The sequence below is a fragment of the Struthio camelus genome, chromosome 13 (assembly GCF_040807025.1).
Source record: "Struthio camelus isolate bStrCam1 chromosome 13, bStrCam1.hap1, whole genome shotgun sequence".
NCBI lineage: Eukaryota > Metazoa > Chordata > Aves > Struthioniformes > Struthionidae > Struthio > Struthio camelus.
The window spans coordinates 23,537,275-23,557,361 of record NC_090954.1 but is presented as its reverse complement, the minus strand read 5'-3'; the positions used below and the strand labels follow the sequence as shown (position 1 = coordinate 23,557,361).

Below are 20,087 nucleotides of genomic sequence, written 5' to 3'. Positions count from 1 at the left end.
TGCTCAAACAAGTTATCTCGTGAATCTTGACTATCTTCTAGTGGTTACATGTACGGTTTACTGTTCTTTGGAGAGGGGTTCAGAATGTACTTTTTCAAGGCTGTTAGTGTTATTTTTTTCTTAATGCCCCTAAAATAGAATTAATACAGACCCCTGTTCCTTTAGTTTTTAAGGAATGACAGAGAAAACAAAGACTGAGTTGAGTCAAGCTGCTTATCTAGTATCTCAGTATTTTGGACGTCTCTGCAGACCAGGTAAATAGGGACAAAGAAATAGCAGTAGGAAGTATGTACTCTGATAGGACTGCACAGTTGTTGTCTCCTGCTTACACTAAAGCAAAAGTAGAGGCAATTTTTCTAATCCCGTCTTAAAACTCGACTAGGGAACTGTACGGCAAGCACATCACCTTATGCTGCATTACATGCAATGTTTTCTGTGTTAGATGCTAAGGGGTTTTATGTTTCTGGCCGTCAGAACCTTCTTTACACTGGGAAAACAAGTACTTCATGGGTAGACCTTATATTTCAGGTAGCTCTAGTGCAGGCAAGGCTCAGGTGTTTTTAATGCTTACATAATGAAAGTGATTGTACCCTGGTTAGTCTCGAACCATCTTGGTACTGATGGCTTTGAACAAAGTCAGCCCCATGACTGGAGCCAGAGCAGCATTTCTAGAGCTGGAAATGATTGGAATGTGGTTGACAGCCTTTATTTACTGCCCATTGGGCTCATAGAGTGCCAGTTTCGTCAGGCTGTGGTCAGCTTTTCAGCTACTGTATCCTTCAGTTGCACATCTCAGTTTCTTCCCCTTCTGGGTGGGTAATGGATCTTAACTCCTGAACTTTCAGATTGGTGAGTTTAGTAGAAAGGGTGGAGTTCCCCCAAAATAATAGCCTTTGCCATTCTTGCACAAAGCCTCGGGGCTGGCTGCTTTACAGATTTCCCCACCCCCTCCTGCTTTGTGTCTCCCTGTTGCTGTGGGTCTATGGTGATTGCCACTCAATTGAAGTTCCCAGCAGTGGTGATCATCTCGGAAGGTGAGGGGAGTGGGAAGGTGGCTGCCATTGCAATGCTTTTTCTTTTTAACTATAGATAATAGGGCTCAGATTGGCAAAACTTTCAACCATTTGCTTAAGGTGAACATTCAAGTCTACCTTTTAATTATTCTGTTTGCAGCTGACTGGCAGTTTTGAGAGAACCATGTTCCTTAGGCTTGGGATTCCCCACAGGAAGAAGACAAGCTCATAGACTGACAGCTCCTGGAAACTAAGATTTCAGGGGAAGTACCTGAGTCCAAGTTAGGGAGCCACTTATGGAAGGAGTAGGGGATTTTGCTGTCCTGAAAACAAGTTGTGACAGAAGCAGGAAAGAATGTGAAACTTACGTGACCTTGTACTTCCACTACAACATTGTCAAATATCAGACAAAGATAGTCAGGTTAAAACTTCCCTCTATCAATTATTAAAGCTAGAAGGATTTTAAAGCTTGGGTTTACATTTAACATTAACTACCTTAGCACTTACTCATTTAGCTCACTTTGCATAGTTGAACCAGGCCAATCAGTGTAATGCTCCAGTGTCCATACAGTGTGGCTGATCTGGTTGCTCTTGTAATGTGAACTCAGACAATTATGCATTGCTGTTACAGAGCTATTGCCAAGGCACTGTGAATTGTGTATTTTTGATACATCTCCGATGAAGCTGAGAAATGCCCTCACTGGTAGCTTGCTCCTGTTTCCAGAGGAGCACAGGTCAGAGGGTTGGACTGACTGCTAAGCTCTCTTGTAAAGCCATCCATTTGTGTAGCAAGGAGAGTGCTGAGTACTGACTATTCCTGAAAATGTGGAGTTTAATCTGCCTCAGAGATGTGAGCCGAGTTTCCTGAAGTTCACAGCGGTCTGAATGAACTTGGAAAACAGAAATAGGTTTTGCCTCTGGTTCAAAAGCTTCTTTTCTGCCTCCTTTGCCAATCTCCACAGCAATGAATGATTTCAGTTATTCTTTCTCTCACTCCCTTCTCTTGGATTCCTCTGCTGTTGAAGCTATGCCTTGCTTTTTTCATGGCAGCCTCACAAAATGGATATTGTATTGTCAGTCTGCTCTTGCCTGCTGCTCGTTGCATGGCAAAGCCTGAAGCAGCAGGAGAACCAGAACTGTCTTTATGCAGAACTGAAAATAACGCTTGGCTGGAATGTGCATTTGGTGTACTTTGTGAGATGAACTTTGTGACCATGCTCCTGAAAACACCAGAGGAATATGGATATGCATAAATAAACAAGGATGCCAATGTATAGTCCGTCAGCTAGCGTGCAGAAAAAGCAAGGTAGCTTTATCCTTTTTGTTAAAAGTAACATGAATGTATATATATACTTAGCATACTTCACAACTTGTGCATAATCCTCTGGAATCCAAATAGACTGCCTAGGCTTGCTTGCAAAATACACATGCTTGCTTGAAGGCTGTGCCAGCAAGGCTTGCAAAAATCTTCTTGGATACTGCAGAGATTGATGGTGTAGGCTCCATACTCAACATGGGAAGCTTCCTGCTTAGCAGTAGCGATTGGATTTTTCCAGTCCTGATAATATCAAATTCTTGTTGTGTTTCACTGTACAAGGGGTGTGTGTTAAATCTATTTTGAAAGCATTCTAAAGGGATGAGCATAGGCTCTTTTTAGCTCAGCAATGTTTGTGCAGTATTAGGAGAAAAACCGAGTAATGTTTTTCTTCCCTTGTTTTTAAGGAAACATGATATGTGAGGGTTGGAACAATGCTTTGTTTCAGGAAACGTTATCCGTTTCCACTCTAGGGCTAGATGGATTCTGTTTTTAATGTGGCTTTTTTAAAAAGAGCAAACTCTATGATGTTATAAAGACACGGAAAATTGATTCTGTAAGGGGTGGAGAAAGCGATTATTGCTGTGTGTTTTCTCTGGTAATATCTGATAATCCCCCCCTCTCTCCTGCTATATTTGGCATGTTTAGTTGTCAGGCGTTGTCAGACTAAATTGCTAAAAATAACAAATAAGGGGGAGGCTGTGCTGGGCAGCTCTGGCCGCTGTGTGTCACTGAATTTAGTTCCTTCATGAAAAGGGCAAAAGCAACCTGCTGCTTTCTTGTTGAACTGGATTTCTGTTTTAAAGCTCTGACCGCAACATTATTGTGTGCCTATTCCCTAGTTAATTCTTTATGCACATGTATGGGAGGGTGAAGGTTTACTGTTGTGGAGCTAAAGGTTCAACATGTGGCTGGAAGAGAAAACATGATCTGGAGTGTTTGCCTTCTAATGCAGAAATTCTTCATGTAATCCCTAAAATTCTATGTTCAATTGTCCCATCCCAGGCCCGAGTTTTCTTTGTTCTCATTGTCATGATGGAGAAATAAATACTTTCTCTCAAACGCCAGTATGCTTCTCATTTAATGGCTTAGATGGTTCTGCAATGCTATCTTCTGGTAGCAAAAAGTTAAAATGTTGCTGTATTTCAGTGCCTTGCGGTGATTAGATGTCAGAGCTAACAACAGAGTTCTTTTCCTGGTAGTGTCTGGACGTAAACGTGCTTGTGCTGCAGCTTCCATTTCTCTAATCTTCTTTCTCTAGGAGCTTTAAAATGGCTTTGCTGCAGCCCTGCGGCATAACGCTGTCACCCCTCTTCTTGATGAGTCTAGCAGCACGTCTCTGATGGTTGGCACAACAGTTTTCTCATACCCTGTGGGAACAAAGATTTAAACAGTCAAGGTGTGGCTGAGGAGAAGTGCCAGATCCCGGGACTTCAAGTTTCTTGTTCTCTGAGCAGGTATGGCTTGGATGGACCTGCTCCATGTGGCCACGCATCTCTGCTGTGCTCCCGTGGCAATTCTCTAGACGATCCTGTAGTTTTATGCTGAAACTGTCAACGTGGAGGCTAATGCTGAAGGTAGCTTTAATGATGTGAAAACGAGTCTCTTGAGATTTGTGGTGGATTTTACAGACCACTAAACAACCATAAGAAGGTAGCAATGTTAGGCCGTTACCGAGCTGGACCAATTTCTTCACAAGATTTATAGCCGAGAAGCTCTAATCCCATTGTTTGAATGGTACAGACCAGTGCCCAGGAATGTGTGGTGGGCTTCTTAAATAAACAAGGGAGAATAAGGAATGCTCCTGTTTGCTTTGGAGTGGGGAAGCCTCAAGAATAGGTCTCTGTGCCTTAGTCTGGAGCAGATTTTATTTTGGATGAGTGTACTTTTTCTCTCATTCCATCACTGGCATATACGCGCGTTCCTATGACATGATTTTAAACCTATGTTATTACAGAAGCTGCACCTTGTTTTTAAGGAGGACCCTACGTGTGTGTACAAGTAGTCAATCCCTGACGTGGTCTCAGTCCGTTTGACCTTATGGCCTGGTCAGCCCTAAGGAATGTTAGCATGCTTTTACTACTGTATGCTTGGCTCATACAGTAGCCAAGCCAGCACTAGCAGTAGTGTCACAGGGCTAGCAAAGTTTGGATGCTATGTCCTTGCAACTTGGGACCTTGGCTGCATTCGTGATTGGGGAAAAAGCACAAAATTCTTAGATGGTTTGCAAGTTTGGGACATTGCTAGGGGAAAGATTTTTGTTTTTTTTTAATCTGTTTGAATGTCCTGGGAGCCTTTTTTTTTTTTTTTTTTTTTTTTTTTTTGTCTCTTCCAACGTCTTCATTTAACAGCATCTGGTGTTGGAGGATTCAGAGAAGTCCTATCCCCTTCCCCTCTCTCCCAAGTCACAGTCTGGAATTGAGTCAGCTTTCTGTGGCTATATTCAAGTCAGGAGTCCAGATACTCTCTGCAGCTTAGAGAGAGATGGTAAGTACTTCCAGAGGGTCACTCATCCCTGAAAGTATCTTCTCCCTCTTCTTGCTGTAGAGGGAGGCTGGGTACCTGATGTTGGGACAGGTAGAGTTTGAAAGTGAGATGCATATATAGAATTAACGTTTGGGCTTTCATGTGCCCGTTAAGAGGGAGCTGTGGGAGCTCTACGAATTGTGGAGACTCAAGTAAAAGTGAGCTGCTGAACCTCACCAGGCCACCTGTGAGGAGCAGGTGAGGAGATGGCCTCGCTCTTGAATAGTTTTGAATGTCTAAGGCAGCTGCATGTGTCTCCTTTTGGGCACTGCCTTTAGGACTTGGTGGCAATCTTGGGAAATGTATTCCACCTTGATTGTGTTGACTTTTGTCATTCAGGCCTGAGGCTGTGCTTTCAGTGAGGGCTGGCTCTCAACTCTTCAGGCTAAGACAAGCCTGCAGTCTTGGCTTGCTTTTTAATGACATGGGTGGTCCAGCTGCCTGCCTAAGCTTGTTGTGTCCATAGGCGCTCTCATAGGAAGGCAGAGCATGGGATGCACAGGGAGAGCTGTTAGCGGGAGGCTGCCCTGCACAAAGGTGCTTCTTTTGAAGAAGGGCGTGGCTGAAGCTTATTGCTTTTCCTGTAGATCTGGCTGGTTTATGCTGCAGGAGAAGCACCTACATTCTCCAATTTTGAAAGGAAAAACATGCTGAACAATGAGGAAAATAGGCTGTACAAATAATAAAATGGTAAAACGGACTAGAAGAGCAGCCAGTGAAGAGTGGATTGTAAGCTGACTGAATGGCAAAGCTCAGAGGATTGTGATCAGTGGTGCAGAATCTATTTGGAGGCCTATAGCTAACGATGTAAGCCAGGGGACAATACTGGGTGCAATGCTGTTCATCTTGTTCATCAGTGACCTGGAGGAAGGGACAGAGTGCACCCTCAGTGAGTTTACTGAAGACACTGAAGTGGGAGGAATGGCTGATACAGCAGAGGGCTGTGCTGCCATTCAGAGGGACCCCAACAGGCTGGAGAGATGGGCAGAGAGGAACTTCATGCAGTTCAACAAAGGCAAGTGTAGGATCCTGCACCTGGGGAGGAATAACCCCTGCACCTGCAGAGGCTGGGGGTTGACCTGCTGGCTCTGCAGAGAAGGACCTGGGAGTCCTCGTGGACACCCAGTAGAACATGAGCCCGCAAAGTGCCCTTGTGGCCAAGAAGGCCAATGGCATCCTGGGCTTCATCAGGAAGAGCACTGGCTGAGGGAGGTAGTCCTTCCCCTCTTTTCAGCCCTGCTGAGGCCACGCCTCAAGTGCTGTGGGCAGTTCTGGGCTCCCCCATGCAAGAGAGACATGGAGGTAGGTACTGGAGTGAGCTCTGCAGAGAACCACTAAGATGATTAAGGGAAATCATCTGGAGCATGTCTCGTGTGAGGAGAGGCTGAGCGAGCTGGGCCTGTTCAGCCTGGAGAAGAGAAGACTGAGGGAGGATTGTATGAATGCTTTTAGATATCTGGAGGGAGGGTGTCAAGAGGATGGAGCCAGACTCTTTTCAGTGGTGCCCAGTGACAGGACGAGAGGCGACAGGCACAAACTGAAAACACAGGAAGCTCTATCTGAACATAAGGAAAAACTTTTTTCCTGTGAGGGTGACAGAGCCCTGGAACAGGTTGCCCAGAGAGGTTATGTAGTCTGCATCCTTGTAGATATTCAAAAGCCATCTAGACAGGGTCACCTGCTGTAGGTGACCCTTCTTGAGCAGGAGGGTTGGACTAGATAATCTCCAGAGGTCCCTTCAAAGTTCAGCCATTCTGTGATTCTGTGAAAAGGTGGAGAATATAACAGACACATTGAGTTAACACTATTAGGGCAAAACCATTCTTTCTGGAGAAGCCCTCTGACACTGGGCTGGGACCATACAGATTTAAAGTAAATGCTGTAGGATTTGGGGCATAGTTAATGCTGCACTGATTCCTTTTGTCCCTTAAATTGACTCTGCTGATGGTAACAATGGTAATGTGAAGAACAGGCCTTACTCCTTCCTTTCAAGGCTGTGGATGAATCAGACTGACTTAACTTTTTTCTTTGTTTAAAGCTTTGCAGTCCATCTCGTTGTTTGTCAAAAGTGAAGATAGTAAGAGAATTGTTTTCTTACCACCTCACTTGCATGCATTTTGTATTAGCTGTTTGTCTTTTATCCAGATCACATCATCTCACTCTTATCCCAAATAACTGAAAGTTGATTCTGTGCCATTGGAGCCTTGCAGCTCCTCAAGGGAGCAACTGCTCTTTAGTAATTGCAAGAAATGAGGTATGTCGTCTTTTAATTCTGGTCTTGATTCCTTTGTTAAATTTATAACTCTCTAACAAAGATCAAAAAAGTATATGTTCCTTGTGGAAAATTCCTCAAGAAGCCTGTTCTGTGTTAAATTGTGCACAAGTCACTGATTAAAAAACATTAAGTTCTAACTTCACAGGGACAGAAAGAAGAAAATCATCACATTTAATAGGGGATTCAGTTCCCAACTCTCTGAAAGGATCTGCCACTGGGGTATCATTTTTATAAAAAGTGGTTGTAGGTGATGTTGATTTTGGTAGGATTGCCTGTATTTTTAACATTACTTTGGTAGAAGTATTCATTTAGAAGGCTGGAGCTTTCATTAGGAGGAATCCTTCATAGCAACAGGTTTTCAAGCTCTCAGATTTCTGTAAGCAAATACTTATTTAGTAGTTGTTAGTTGTCAGTGCACCACAGACTTCAAAATAAGCGCACACACTAGCTGAGAGGGCAAAGGCTTTGTGAAGGGAGAAATGAAAATTTGTCAGTTTTGTATTTTCACTGTTCCTACCTTTATTTTTACATAAATAATTATAGATTTTAAAAGCAGGAGAATAATTAATATGGCTATTGATTGATTACTTCTAAAGTCTTTTAGAAGCCAATTATAGAGATGCTTTCAAAATAGATTTATCTCTGAACTTGTTTTAGGATTTTTTTGGGTTTGCTCCAGTTTAAAAAAAAAAAAAAAAAAGCCCTAATGAAAAAAGCTTTTCAAGCAAACTTTCCCAGCAAGCTAGCATTCCTTTGTAATTCAGGGGAAAGTGAAATGCATTATGTATTAATAAAAAAACCACTTCTTCCTCTGAGTCTAAATGGCTTTGTCCATCCAGGAGCCTACACTTAGTCATCTGGATCTGAAAATGTTGCTTGTTTCCTTTGATTAGCATTAAGCTGCTTTTATGAATACACTGAAATCATTTTAACACAAAATTGATAGATAAGTCATTCTTTGTCATTTTATACCAGAGTCTGATTCATTGTCAAAGCTCTCCTTTGTATTTATGGCTGCAAAGTATCCAAAGCAATGAGCATAGTTGAAAACGGCTCCCTTTCCAAATTCCTTCTCACATGAGTAATATTTAGTCACAAAAGCAGTGCCACTGTACGTGCCTTAGTCACCAGGACGCATGCACTCACTCCTTGTTGTCCTTTATGCTTTGCAGTTCTGTAGCTCTGGGGAGGGGGATTATCAGTACACCCTTCCCCCCCACCCACTCCTCTCTCTCTCTCTGTCTCGCCTGGGGAGAACAGGAAGCAATTATTTGGAAAGCCCGCTCCTACCTGCGGGAGACCTGACCCAGTTCTGAGTCAGCTTTATAAGGCCCCACCTTGCTTGTCAGGTAAAGAGCTTGTCGTGACTTCCTGCTGAGCCCCTGCAGCTGCCTAGCTCACTTTTTTAGTTTGCCCCAAGATATATTCCTGGTGGGGAGCTGGCCACTTCCTTTCTTTCCACCTTTGAGGCAGCCAAAAGTTCAAGGGTGTGTCTGACTTTGCGGGGGGAGGTGGAAGTGGAGAAAAGATACTGGTTACTTAGGAGTTTACATCGTCTTGTGGCTGATTTTTTGAGTCTTTGGAATTTATGGTAATTTTGTTAAAAATGGTCTCACTTGGCCTGGACTACAGGAGTTAGATGAAAAAAATGTATGACTTGACAAAAAATATAAAAAGTCATATTACTAGAAATATTCCGATCAGCTGTACTGGCTCTTAGGAACCAAAGTGCAAAATTAAGGAACTTAACTCATTTTGCAAGAGGCAGTTTGGTGGGGGACACTTCCGCTAAAGCAAAATGTGGGGATTTACAGATTCTGAGATTCTTCTCCATGAGTTTTCTGTATTTGACTTGACTCTGCTGACATTGAGTCTATGGTTACCAAGTACAGTACCTGGCCTGAAGCAATACACCTCTGAAAACTTTACTCTAAATGGGTAATTTTGCCAAGAAAGGGTCTCCCATAAGGAATCTCCTGAGTCAATAGTATATTTCTGCTGCCACCTACTGAAACATTACCAGTGAGCTTTCTTTTGTAGTAATTAACATCAGGCTTGGGTGCAGAAGTTCACTGGAACAATCTGTCATCCCCAATCACAGAAAGCAATGCTCTCCACCTCTATTTAAAACGCTGTTGTGTGGCTGAAATGATAGTTATGTGCAATGTGCTCCCAGCTGGGCTGGAGCTTTGAAACTGAAAGGCTGCTCTGCAGATGTGTTCTCCTGCCCATTTGTGTTCCTTCTTCTCTTGAAGGATTTCCTCCCCTGGTGCCATGTTTGGAAGCTAGTGGGTGTTTTACCAAACTGGCTTTTTCCAAGCACATTCCTCGGCATTTCAGTGATGTCAGAAGCCCTACTGTTAGTGCTGTAAGTGGGATCGATAGATGATGAAAGTGGACTTGCACCAGCAGTTCTTTAGGCAGCTGCTTCTAAAGATTGTCCTAAGTTGACAACTACGTTTTGATGCTAGATGTCCTTTCTAACTGGGACAGCCTCTGCTTTTCTCTGCCTCTAATCCAGATGCTTTTGAAGTGACTGAGGCTCCCCATAGCCTTCTGGAAAGAACAGCTAAAGGAAAACCCAGGGATCTGAATCATCACTTCTCTTCTTAGGTAAATGTCATCATCGTGCTTCTGTCAGCAACTGTCATAAAAAAAACAGCTGGGCTCCCTTCCTATTGCTGTTCATTCTTGAGCAAACTCTAGGCAACTTCCTGAGAGCAATGACCTTGCTTGGAAAGTCTTGTTGAAGTGTATCTAAGTGTATCCTAGTTGCTGTAGTGTGTAATCCCAGCGTGTCCATGTACCACACAGTGTTGCACTGGGTGAGGTCCAGTGCTGGGTGGACTCATTAGGGCGTAGGATTAAGTACAGACTCACCCAGCCCTGTCAGCAGAGCCGGCTGTATTCCAGTTTCTCTCAAAGCAGAAACAGCTGGGTGCTGTGCAGTGGGTCCATCTGATTGCCATTTATGTGTTCAAGTGAAATCACATTAAACAAGGTACCCATCCTAGGCATGCTATCTTCAGTAACCTCAGGTTGACCAAAACATTTGATCTTGCTGGCAGTGTGTGTGAGAGCAGCTTACCCTATGCTGGAGAAGAGCATACTATGTAGGCAATTCCAGTCATCCTAACTGTAGCAGTGGCCTCAAGGGCAAGGGTAGCACATACTACTCCTGGCTTACCCCCAGCACGCAGACAGCAGAACTTTCTTCCCTCTTGGGGAAGATCGTTCTCCAGACAAGTGTGCGCACCCAGCTCTATCTCCAGATCTGCTTATCACTTTCCCGAAGAGTGTACACACAGAGCCCTTGAGGAATGCCAAAAATGGCCTGGGTTAACTTTGGGAGAAACAGAAACTCTTGGCTAGGAGGTTTATTGAGACGATGTCACAAGATGAGTTATATCGAGGCTTCTATTTGAGGCACTGCGTCATGCATGAAGACTTTGCAGCGTTCTTCGACGAAGGCCTTGTAAGCACGAGAGTAGCATACCAGCATCTGGAGGCTGGTAGCCAAGTGTGCTGAAAACCTTGGGGAGCATGTGCTCTGGAAAGAAACCTGCCAGCTTGTTTCATCCTCACAAATTGGGGTTTATAGAACACTAATTAAAAACAGCCTGAAATAAGAAGGCATGCTCCAATACCAGATCCTTAAATTTCCATGGAAACTTTTTTGTTTGGATTTGAGCAGTTAATATTTGTGTTTGCAGGCCAGGCTTTGCAATGTTGGAGTGGAATGTGAGAATGAAAGATTGAAACTGTCATTTCATCTCTGTAGTGAAGAGAGAGAAGTGAATTTTTAAGGACCAGAAGGAGTAGAAGTTGGACAAACCACTACTTGAAGGAGGAAATTCACCTACAAGTCCTAGGCACAATGTGGCATGAATGAGTTTTGGCTGCTATTTCTTGGTTTCTTGCTGAGAGCAAAAGTGCTGTATTGGCTTTTGGAGGTGAGGATGTGTGTCTTGAAACGCCATACTAAATTACCAACTCTAGACAAGCCTCAGCAGACGTGGGTCTGGCCAAAAACTGACAAAGTCTCTCTGAAGGCAGAGTTGTTTAAATCACAGTGCTGCAGGAAATATGTTGCTTTGGTAATCTCAAGCTAGTCAGTGAGGAGCTGATTAACAGATTTTTCTTGCTGTGGAATTTGTGGATGATGGCTCTTTAATCTGCCAGGAATGTAAGATCTGGATGTGTCATCACACTTCTCTCCTCAGAAGGTGTCGGTTCAGCTATAGTGTTATTGGCAAAGTGATGCAATAGAAATGGAGGTAGGAAGGTATCAGGCAGAACGTGACTTCCTGGAGTGCCAAAAGGTCATAGGCCACGTCTGTTAACCACAACTCCTTTTCTTCTCGAGGGTGTGAACTGTAGTTATATCTGCATTAAAGCTAGCATTTCCACAGCTGCTGTTGAAAGCAAATAGTGTGGAGCTGATCAGGGAGCATATTATCTGCAGCATATTACCTGCAGCAGGGAGTGAAGTCCAAGGGAGAGGCACAATGCAGAATAGTGGCAGGGGCAGGTATTTAGGGAATCCTTTTTTCCTTAACCAAAAACTGGAGGGGTCACAGGCTCCCCTCTCCAGTGCACTTCAGTAAGAAGCATAAGCAGTGAGTAAAGATTTGGATGCTGCCTTATGTCACCTCTGACTGAGGACAGAGTCAAGCTGATGTTTTGAAGATCTTTTGCTGGGCCTTCATATACAAGAGAGGCACAGAGGAAAGCAGACTGAGCATGGGCCTGGGCAGGAGTTGCCAGGAGTCATTACCTGGAGGCTGCCCAGTGCTGAGGTGAGAACCAAGCATATAAGCTGTTGGATTTGCAGCCCGCTGTCCTTGTTCGGATTGCAATAGGCACGGTGGAGGAGTCCCCATGGGGAGGGCTGCTGTGTTTGTAGGCCTGTGGGTTGGCTGTGTCCTCTCTGCAGAGCCCTGTAGCTCTTTCTGCAGAGACCTGAGCTGCACAACCTTCATTTTTTGTGTGAAGAGCACCCAGGAGATTGACGTAAGCTGCCTGTATGATGAGGCTGCATGAGAAGGCAGTCCTATTTTTGGCTGCATCTCTGATCACATGGGAGATAGCAGTTTTACTCTACATAGCTCTATTGAAATCCCATACAGGTTAGCACATGCTGTTCCTCCCCCTTACTTCACTCATATGGTTTAGGATGGCTGCGGGAAAGCTTGGAAGTGGGGAAGGCTCCCAAGGACTCAGCAGGGTAAGCAAAGGAAGAGCAGGCAGGGCATGGTGATACTATCTGCAGTCAAAGAACAGGGGAGCCCCGGGGTGACTCCTGAGCCACTGTGAGGAGATGGGAGGTTTGAACCCTGAGCAATTTCACAAGCTGGCTGGATTGGCTCAGCTGCCCAAAGAAGAGCTCTTCTTTGGCCATGTCCTCCCACCCTCTGTGTCAGGGCCAGGCAGCTGTTAACCTGGCAAACCTGGCTCCTGAAGCAGATTTAGATGAAAGCTAACCTTTTTTTTCTGGGCTATTTTTCAGTAAGATCGGTGGTTCTGTGGTTTGGTTTGCTCTCAGCTGCTGCAGCCTTGCCCAGGCTGGGGAAGATGATCATTGTTGGCGACGGAGTCAGCTTAAAGGGATTACAAAACTACAGGCTTGGAGGCTTTGACTGCACTAGCTTTTGGGGGCATCTCCTGCAGTTTAGCCCCTTATGGAGAGCAGCTGTTCTTCCCCATGGGGCCTAGACCTTGCTAGCCTGTACCAATAGCAGCACGTTAGACTCGCATGCTCCAGCATAGGTGACAGTGCTCTTCCTGTGCAGGGAAATAGTTGAGAGGCTGTCACTACAAATAAGGGCTGGGTTAGATAAGAACCAGTGGATAACAGCCCATGATAGTGCCGAGTGCAGGTACAAGAGTTTGTCCTGTGCTGGAGTAGGTCAGCGCAGGTAGCAAGTATTAAGCATGCTCCCTGCCCAGACATTTGTAGCTGCAAATCCTGTTACCTTCCCACGTGCATTCAGCTGCCTTCAAGGCAGCCTCCTGCTTCTGCTCCTTGCTTCTGCAGCTCCTCGCATGCTCGAGGCAGCTGCAACCTCAGGTCATTCCTCCCTCTTTGGGAGTTCCTGTAAATGTCAATCACAGGCAGCACTACAACAACAAAGTGATGTTTCTGAAAGCTCTGAAAACAGTGTTGAGGCGATGGCAGGCTGCTGAGTGTGGGAACCCCTGGTGGCTTTCAGTGCTGGGTGATTCATTTATGTGGTGAGCTGAGGGCGCTTACTTACCACCCTGGCTGAGTGCTTCAGCATGGCAGAGGGGCATTCAGAAGCTCTGTGTGTTAAATAAACTTCACTAACACTCAAGCAGTGTATTTTCCTGACTGGTAAATAAACCTCTAGCAAGCAGACTGTGGTAAGTATGAACCTGAAGGAGGAACTGCCCCTTTACTGAAGCCAGAGCCATCAGCTGACAAATCAGCCTCTTCCTGCTGTGTCCCCTTTATTTCCTCCTTTGTTGCTCAGCCCTGCTTCTCGTGCAGCTGCTGGTGAAATGCTGGCTCCTTGTGGGACTGCCCAGCCTTGTTGGAGATGTGGCCCTCTTGCTTGGAGGCCATGAACATGGACTTTTCTGAGAGCTGAGTGGTATGGGTCACCTTCATCCCATTGGCTTTCCAAAGCAAGTCTCCTTTCTCAGTCCTACCCTGAGACTCCATGACTCATGCAGTGGTATCTCTGTCTTTCTGTTCTGGATAATCACCCTGTCTTGCCCTCTGGAGCTGGAGGATGGATGGGTGCTGTTTTTCCTGTGCTGGAAGGCAGTTTCTGGCACTGCTGGTGTGGGGAGCAGATAGGAGCTCAAAATCAACGGTTTGCAGCACATGTGTTTTGCAGCTTCTCTGCAGATCTCTGAAGTTTTTGGCTTCCTGTGTGTGTACCCTGCAGGGTCAGGGTGCTGCCATGTCTGGGTCAGCCCCAGCACTTGCCAGGCAGGAGCCTAAGGTGCTGCAGAAGTAATATCCTCAGGGAGGAGGGAGCAGCAGCCTTCAGCTTCCTTAGGGACCAAAACTAGCAGTACAGTTCTGGCATTGCACTGGAAATTTGCTGCTGCATGCAACAACAAATGAATACTTGGAGCTGTAAACACCTCTACATTGAAAAAATATATCTAGCTAATCAAGTAAAGAGCTAACACCTAGCAACCACAGTCTGGCCCAATATGTAGGGCAAGGGGAGCTAGAATTAACCTGGGCCACAGATCAAGTGCACATAAAACTCTGCAAGTTCAGGGAAGCTTGGAGGTGGGTTTTTGGGAGACTGCAGAGGGTGTTTCTCATACAACTAGCAGTCACCACCAGCCCAGCAGATCTGGCTGAGCTGGAACAGCCTCAACGATGACTTAAGAGCAGTGCTGTCAGACCCCTCACTTGGCTTTTGCAGAGCTGGTGTGACTAGGCAGAGTGTGTGTCAACCCGGGTTGCTCACAACGCTGCTTCCCAGGAAGGAGGACTAGGGAGTCACACTGAGTTCCTGTCTAGACCCCAGTAATTGTGGTAAGGAGGGGTTTGCACGCAAGTTTCTGCTATTTCTTCCATGATTACCTAAGCAGAAACCAGTCTGCAGCTCCTCAGGAAGCATCACCTTACTTCTTCCACTTACTGTTTGGAAAATGTAGCAACAGTCTGCTTCATACTCCCTCTTGGCTTGAGCCATTAGTCAGAGGGGGAGCCAGCTGCTGTGCTGGCTATGGGGCTGTGTGCTGCCAGTCTGGAGGGCAGCTTAGAAAGTTTGCTGTCCCAAGCTGGAGGTCCTGTGTTTCTTTTCCCCCCTGCAGCAGGACACTCCGTGAGCACAGGGCTGTGTAAGTGCACTGGGTGCTGAGGAGTGCTGGCTGAGTGCTGCCTCTCCTCTCTGCAGCCCTCTTTCCCCCGCTCTCCTCTCCCTGTTTCCCTGTCTCTGGTGTATGTTTCCAGCCTGTTGGAGTTTGCCATCCAGTGTTCCCTCTCTGCTGGATCCTGAACTGTCCCCAGATCTTTGAGATGCTTGTTCCCACCATCTCTGAAGGGATGAGTCTTACTGGAGGCCACTTTTGGGAGAAAGGAGTAAAAGTACCTGGACCAGCCCGGGTCCTCTACCCTGCATCAGTGCATGCCAGAAGCCACATAAGCCAAGAGGGTGATTGAAGGATATATAAATTCACTGAATCCTGGTCTGCTCAGGACTACAGGCATTGGTTAAATAAAGAAATGTCATTAAACCCTGTCCCTTTGCCATGAGCTGTGTAGCTCCAGCACTGTTGTTTCCCCATTTCCTTGCAGAAATTCGGAAGGTAAAGCACACCCCTGCGAGAGCGGGCAGAGTGGATCCTTGTGGCCCAAAGTGCCTTCCCTACAAATGTTGCTTCCCTTCAGCAACATTTTTGCAGCCTTTCAGGCAGAATTAGTGCTCGGAGTCCCTCTTACTCAGGGAAGCAGGGCCCAAAGGCTCTCTAGCTTTGTTTCCTAGCAGTGGACATTTGAAATCCCACTGTATCGCAGGGACAGAGCCTGTGTCTGTGTTCACAGCCTGGTGGGTCAGATGGTGCTCAGCGCCACAGTTGGGGCTGCATAGCTCTTGCTACGGTCCCGGCCAGAGCCAGCCTGCCAGCAGAGAGCTGCTCTTTTGAAATGTCGCTGTTGCCCTGTGGGCACGAGGGGAAGTGGAGGGGAGAGAAAGGCGCAACCAGGGGGGTTTTCGTGGGCTAATATAATTAAAAGTGGTTGAGTAATGAATGAGTCCCTAGGAGTCTGCTGTGCTAAAGCCACTCCTTCCAGCCAGCCCAGGGGGCTGCTCTGGGCACAGCTCTGGGAACCTCCTCTGAGCTCTGAGCCGTACAGCCTTTCTATGACCTGTCTCCCCTCACCACCTCCAGATTCAGTTCCCCTACTGTAAAAAAAAAATCCCTCAGCTTCTTTCAGGAGCAGCGTGAGAGCAGAGCAATAGTTGCGGAAATCCCACAAGTGCATCAGGGTTGCATGGGGTGAGTCAGTCACAGCAGGAGCCCATGCTATGCCTCCTCAGTGGTTTCCTGGAAAGCAGATCTTATGCGCAAGAGCGAGCCCCCCTGTTTGGGGCCACGGGAGAGAGACAGGGAGCCCTTTCCCATACCCGCTGCCCTGGCTGTTGTTAACAAGCGTTACTGTTCAACTAAGAGTCCATTGGTAATTAGAAATGGGGCTGGAAGAGATGTCCTTACGGCAGTGAAGTGTACAGAAGCATTGCTCCGCAGGTCTGCTGTGAGGGGGCAGGTGCGGGGCAATGGCAGCAGGATTGTATCATGTCCTGATGAGTTTTCATTTTGCGTTAGGCCTCCTGGCTCCCTGTAGTCTTGGAAGAGTCAGTCAGGAGGCTATTGGGGAGCATCAGCTCAGCAATTCTTGCCTTTTCCAGCTCGGCAGAGTTGCTCTGTCCCCAAGCTCGCACCCTAAAACCACCTGGACCACCACCCCCCCATCCCTCTTTGATGAGTGCCATGCTGCTCGGTGGAGGGCAGCGCATGCTCTCGATGGTCATGTGCATCCTGTTCCTGCAGCAGCCCTGAGGCTGCAGGTGCAGGGGAGCCACAAAGATTTATCAGGAGGCCTGGCCATCTTGTCTTCATCCAATTCCCTTCATGCCCTGGGCAGCTCTCCCCTGCCATGCACCTCCTGCTAAGTCACTCCAAGGACTGCTGGCTGGGAGAAAGCACCTTGGAGCAGCACATGCTTTCCCTTTGCATCTGATCCTCCTGTTTGTCCTGTGTAAGGCTGAGTGGTGCTGAGGACCTCTGGTGTCCCCTTTTAGCTGTCCTTGGCTTTGGTGGGGTTTAGAGGCCATTCATCTTTTCCTGGGGTGGGGCTGGGGGGGGGGAGGTCATCTGCCTGTCTTTGGCGAGGAGTGTAGCCCATGCCAGGAAACTCTAGGCTTAGGCCAAGACTCCTGCAGTTTAAGGATAACCATGCAAATGCTTGTTGGTTCGTAGCTCAGCCAGGCGCCTGAGCTGTCACTGAGCTCCTGAGGTCAGTGTGGAGGAGCAGCTGTTTACACTGTGACTGAGCAGCTGCCCTCGCTGTGGGGCACTGCAGTGCTGCGAACCTTGTGTTGCAGTGGTGCTGAGTGGGCTTTGCCAAGACGGGGACCCTGTTGTGCTGGGTGCTGTGAGGATAGTGAGCCATTGCACCAGCATGACTTGCATATGGGCAGGTACACCTGGCTGAAGCCCTGTTTGTGCCTCCCAAAGGCCCTGCCCGACACACTGCATTCCCAGTGGCTGATCTAAAAGATGCTCTTTGATGCCTCTGCCAAGCTGGGCTCTGGGGAGCATCCCTGAGGTTTCCTTGCAGCCTGTAATGAAATACATTTGGAGCGGTACTTTCCCCACCGCCGCCAAAGGAGGGCTGCATCCAGCAGTTCGCTCTGACTGCACTCAAATAGGCATGCTTTCTGTGGACCTGGCATCCATGGGCGAGCTCGACTGCTGTGTCTATTTGGAAACCCGGAGAAAAGAGTCAAAAGAGCCAAGTGCAGATTTTTTTCCAATCAATCACCTAGGAGTACCCAGACTAGCAGGAAAAAAGCACTGCCTGCTGAATTCCTGTCTTGGGATGCACAGCTTTGGTTTGGTTCCCTGCCAAGCAGATACTAATTAAAAATGATTAAAGAAACACACATATTGTATGAGAATGGCAGGGAATGTCTGAAGATGCAGCTAATAGAAAGGAGGGTGACTTTTTTTTTTTTTTGAAAACTGGCCCAGCAGGGAGAAACAGCCTTTTATTGTATCTTTTATTTTTATTTTTTTAACCTGAGTTTGAAAGAATTTTACTGTCAGCTATTGGTCTCAGCATGAGGAGGTATTAATAATTTATAGTAAGGCTTCAAACATTTCGGGATCTAATTTCCTTTTTCTTCATTACGCCAGTTAATGTGTCCAACCTTTTGCAACTCTTTACTGTTGACCCAGCAAATGCGAGGAGAACGGTTCAGAGAAAACAAAATTCAAGGTTTGTGTAGACATCATTGTCCTGCCAAAAAAAAAAAAAAAAAACAGGCCAAATATTCACACTTCCAGGATGCCTCAGGAAATAAATGCATAACCGCTCTCCTGCCACAGAAGGGCTCTAGTGGCCTATGCACCCTCATCAGGCTAGTTGGAGGCTTTCCTTGAAAATTTCTTGACTCCCGCACCCCTGGCATATGCTGTCAATGGTGGGATGGGCATTAACTCTCCTCTGGATTTTCTGCTTTGCAGCAGAAGAAGTCATACCTGGAGCGGAGTGTGAAAGAAGCAGAAGATAACATCCGGGAGATGCTGATGGCCCGAAGGGCACAGTAGCTGGCTGGGGCTCCTGGGGCCACAGTCCTGTGATACCTGTTCAGAGTGATTTTTGGGTACACTCTGCCTGTGCTGACTGCTGCGTGATGGCCTGTTTACCTTGCCTGTAGTTGGCTGTTTTAATAAACTCTGCTGCAAAGCCTGTGTTAGCTCATTCTTTTGCCTCTGGCCTTGGCATCTCACAGAGGTTTTGAGTCAGTCAGCAAGTGAATCAAGTGCTAAGTTGGACCTTGAGCTGCCAGTCTCAAGCCCAGGTCCTCCAAGGTGCTCATCACCCAGTCCCAGTGTTGAGGAATGAGTCTTCAGTGTCTGAGCTGCAGTTGCTCAAGGGAGGAAACCTCAGATGTCCTGGGACCATGGTTGCACACAGGCCCCCCCCACCCCGGGTCTGAGTGAGGGAAACGTTAGACTTGTAAGGCTGTGGCATGGGAAGAGTGGAGGCTGGCAGAGTAGGAGCAGGCTGTGTCATCTGTATCTCCATGTCCACTACAGGTTGTAATTTATTCTGTCTCACATAGTGACAGGCTGGTGCCCTGGGCCCTTTTTGGGAAGCACAGGCCTGGCACAGGCCCAACCTGGCAGCATGTGCACAGAAGGCCACTGCCATCGTGTGCTTAGTGCTCACAGTGCTCTCTCCCCATGGCCTCTCTGCCAGCCCAGCCTCCTCGTCCCACTCTCCTGCCTATGGTGCCTTTTTTGAAATTGTAAAGTAAAATAAAGCAGAACACAGCATCATGGTAAAGGCCATCCAGCAGCACTATGCAATGGCCGTTACTGTTGGGGCTGCCCAAGAGCGCTTGAGCCTCGTCCCCTTGGGAAAGAGCAGGACGCAGGCTGCCTTGCAGGACATTGATCCCTTTTGTCAGTGCTACCTGGGCAGCAACAAGGCTGCCAGAAGGTTGAGTTTTTGGCTGGGTCATGCACTCGCTGTGTGCCTCGTGCCCTGGCCCTGCAGCTCCACTCACTCTCTGTGGGCCTGTGGCCCAGGAGCCTGGGGCTCCTGGGTGCCTGGCACACGCCAGGCATTGGCAGAGCCAGCTGTGTCAGCTGCGGCCTTCTGCAGAACATCCGCTGGGCTTGGCACCAGGCTCAATCCCTTGGACACCCACTGACACTCAGTGGGGAGGGATAGGCTGGTATCAGGCCTTCGCTGGGGTCTGAGCAGGCCCTCCCCCCCCAGCCAAGTTGGCACTGGCTCAGTGTGGGAGCTGGGAAACCAGCTTGCTGGGAGCACTGGCAGAGGCAAAGGTGCATGCCGTGGGCACCTGCTCTCCCGCACTGTGAGCCCAATTTCAGCCCCATGCTGCTGGCTTCCCTCATGGTGATGGGGGGGGAGGAGGGAAGGGGAAGAGCACTGGAGCCCTGGGCAGCTCTTCCCAGTTGCACATGAGCCAATCAGAGAAGTGGTGTCCCACATATCCCTGCCGAAGGGCACCATGGTGCTGAGGCCTGGGTGCTCCTGCAAAAAGAGGGGGGCTCTCTTCCCTAGCCACAGGAGCTCAGCACCCAGGATTGCGGCTGCTTTTTTGGTGCTTGCGATGGGTGCCAAAGCAGGAGCAGGAGACTTAAACGTTCTGTGACAGAGAACAGCAAACCAGGTCCTAGCCCATTCCCACACTGGGGGCTAGGTGCAGAC

At 47.4% G+C, this 20,087-nt stretch overlaps 2 protein-coding genes across 3 annotated transcripts in view; one reads left to right on the top strand and one right to left on the bottom strand.

Annotated features, from left to right (window-relative positions):
- Positions 1-18,593, top strand: part of PFDN1 (prefoldin subunit 1) — a 37,639-nt gene extending 19,046 nt beyond the window's left edge. Inside the window, exon 4 of one of the 2 annotated variants that reach the window (XM_068959592.1) lies at positions 18,368-18,593. In XM_068959592.1, coding sequence (XP_068815693.1) covers positions 18,368-18,451 — 84 coding nt within the window. In that variant the 3' untranslated portion in view covers positions 18,452-18,593. Of the gene's footprint in view, positions 1-3,589; positions 4,615-18,367 lie in introns of those variants that run through there. The other variant, XM_068959593.1, reaches the window with a different exon arrangement.
- CYSTM1 (cysteine rich transmembrane module containing 1) overlaps positions 1-20,087 on the bottom strand; it is a 59,553-nt gene that overhangs the window by 8,818 nt on the left and 30,648 nt on the right. The gene's annotated exons all lie outside the window — the stretch shown is intronic.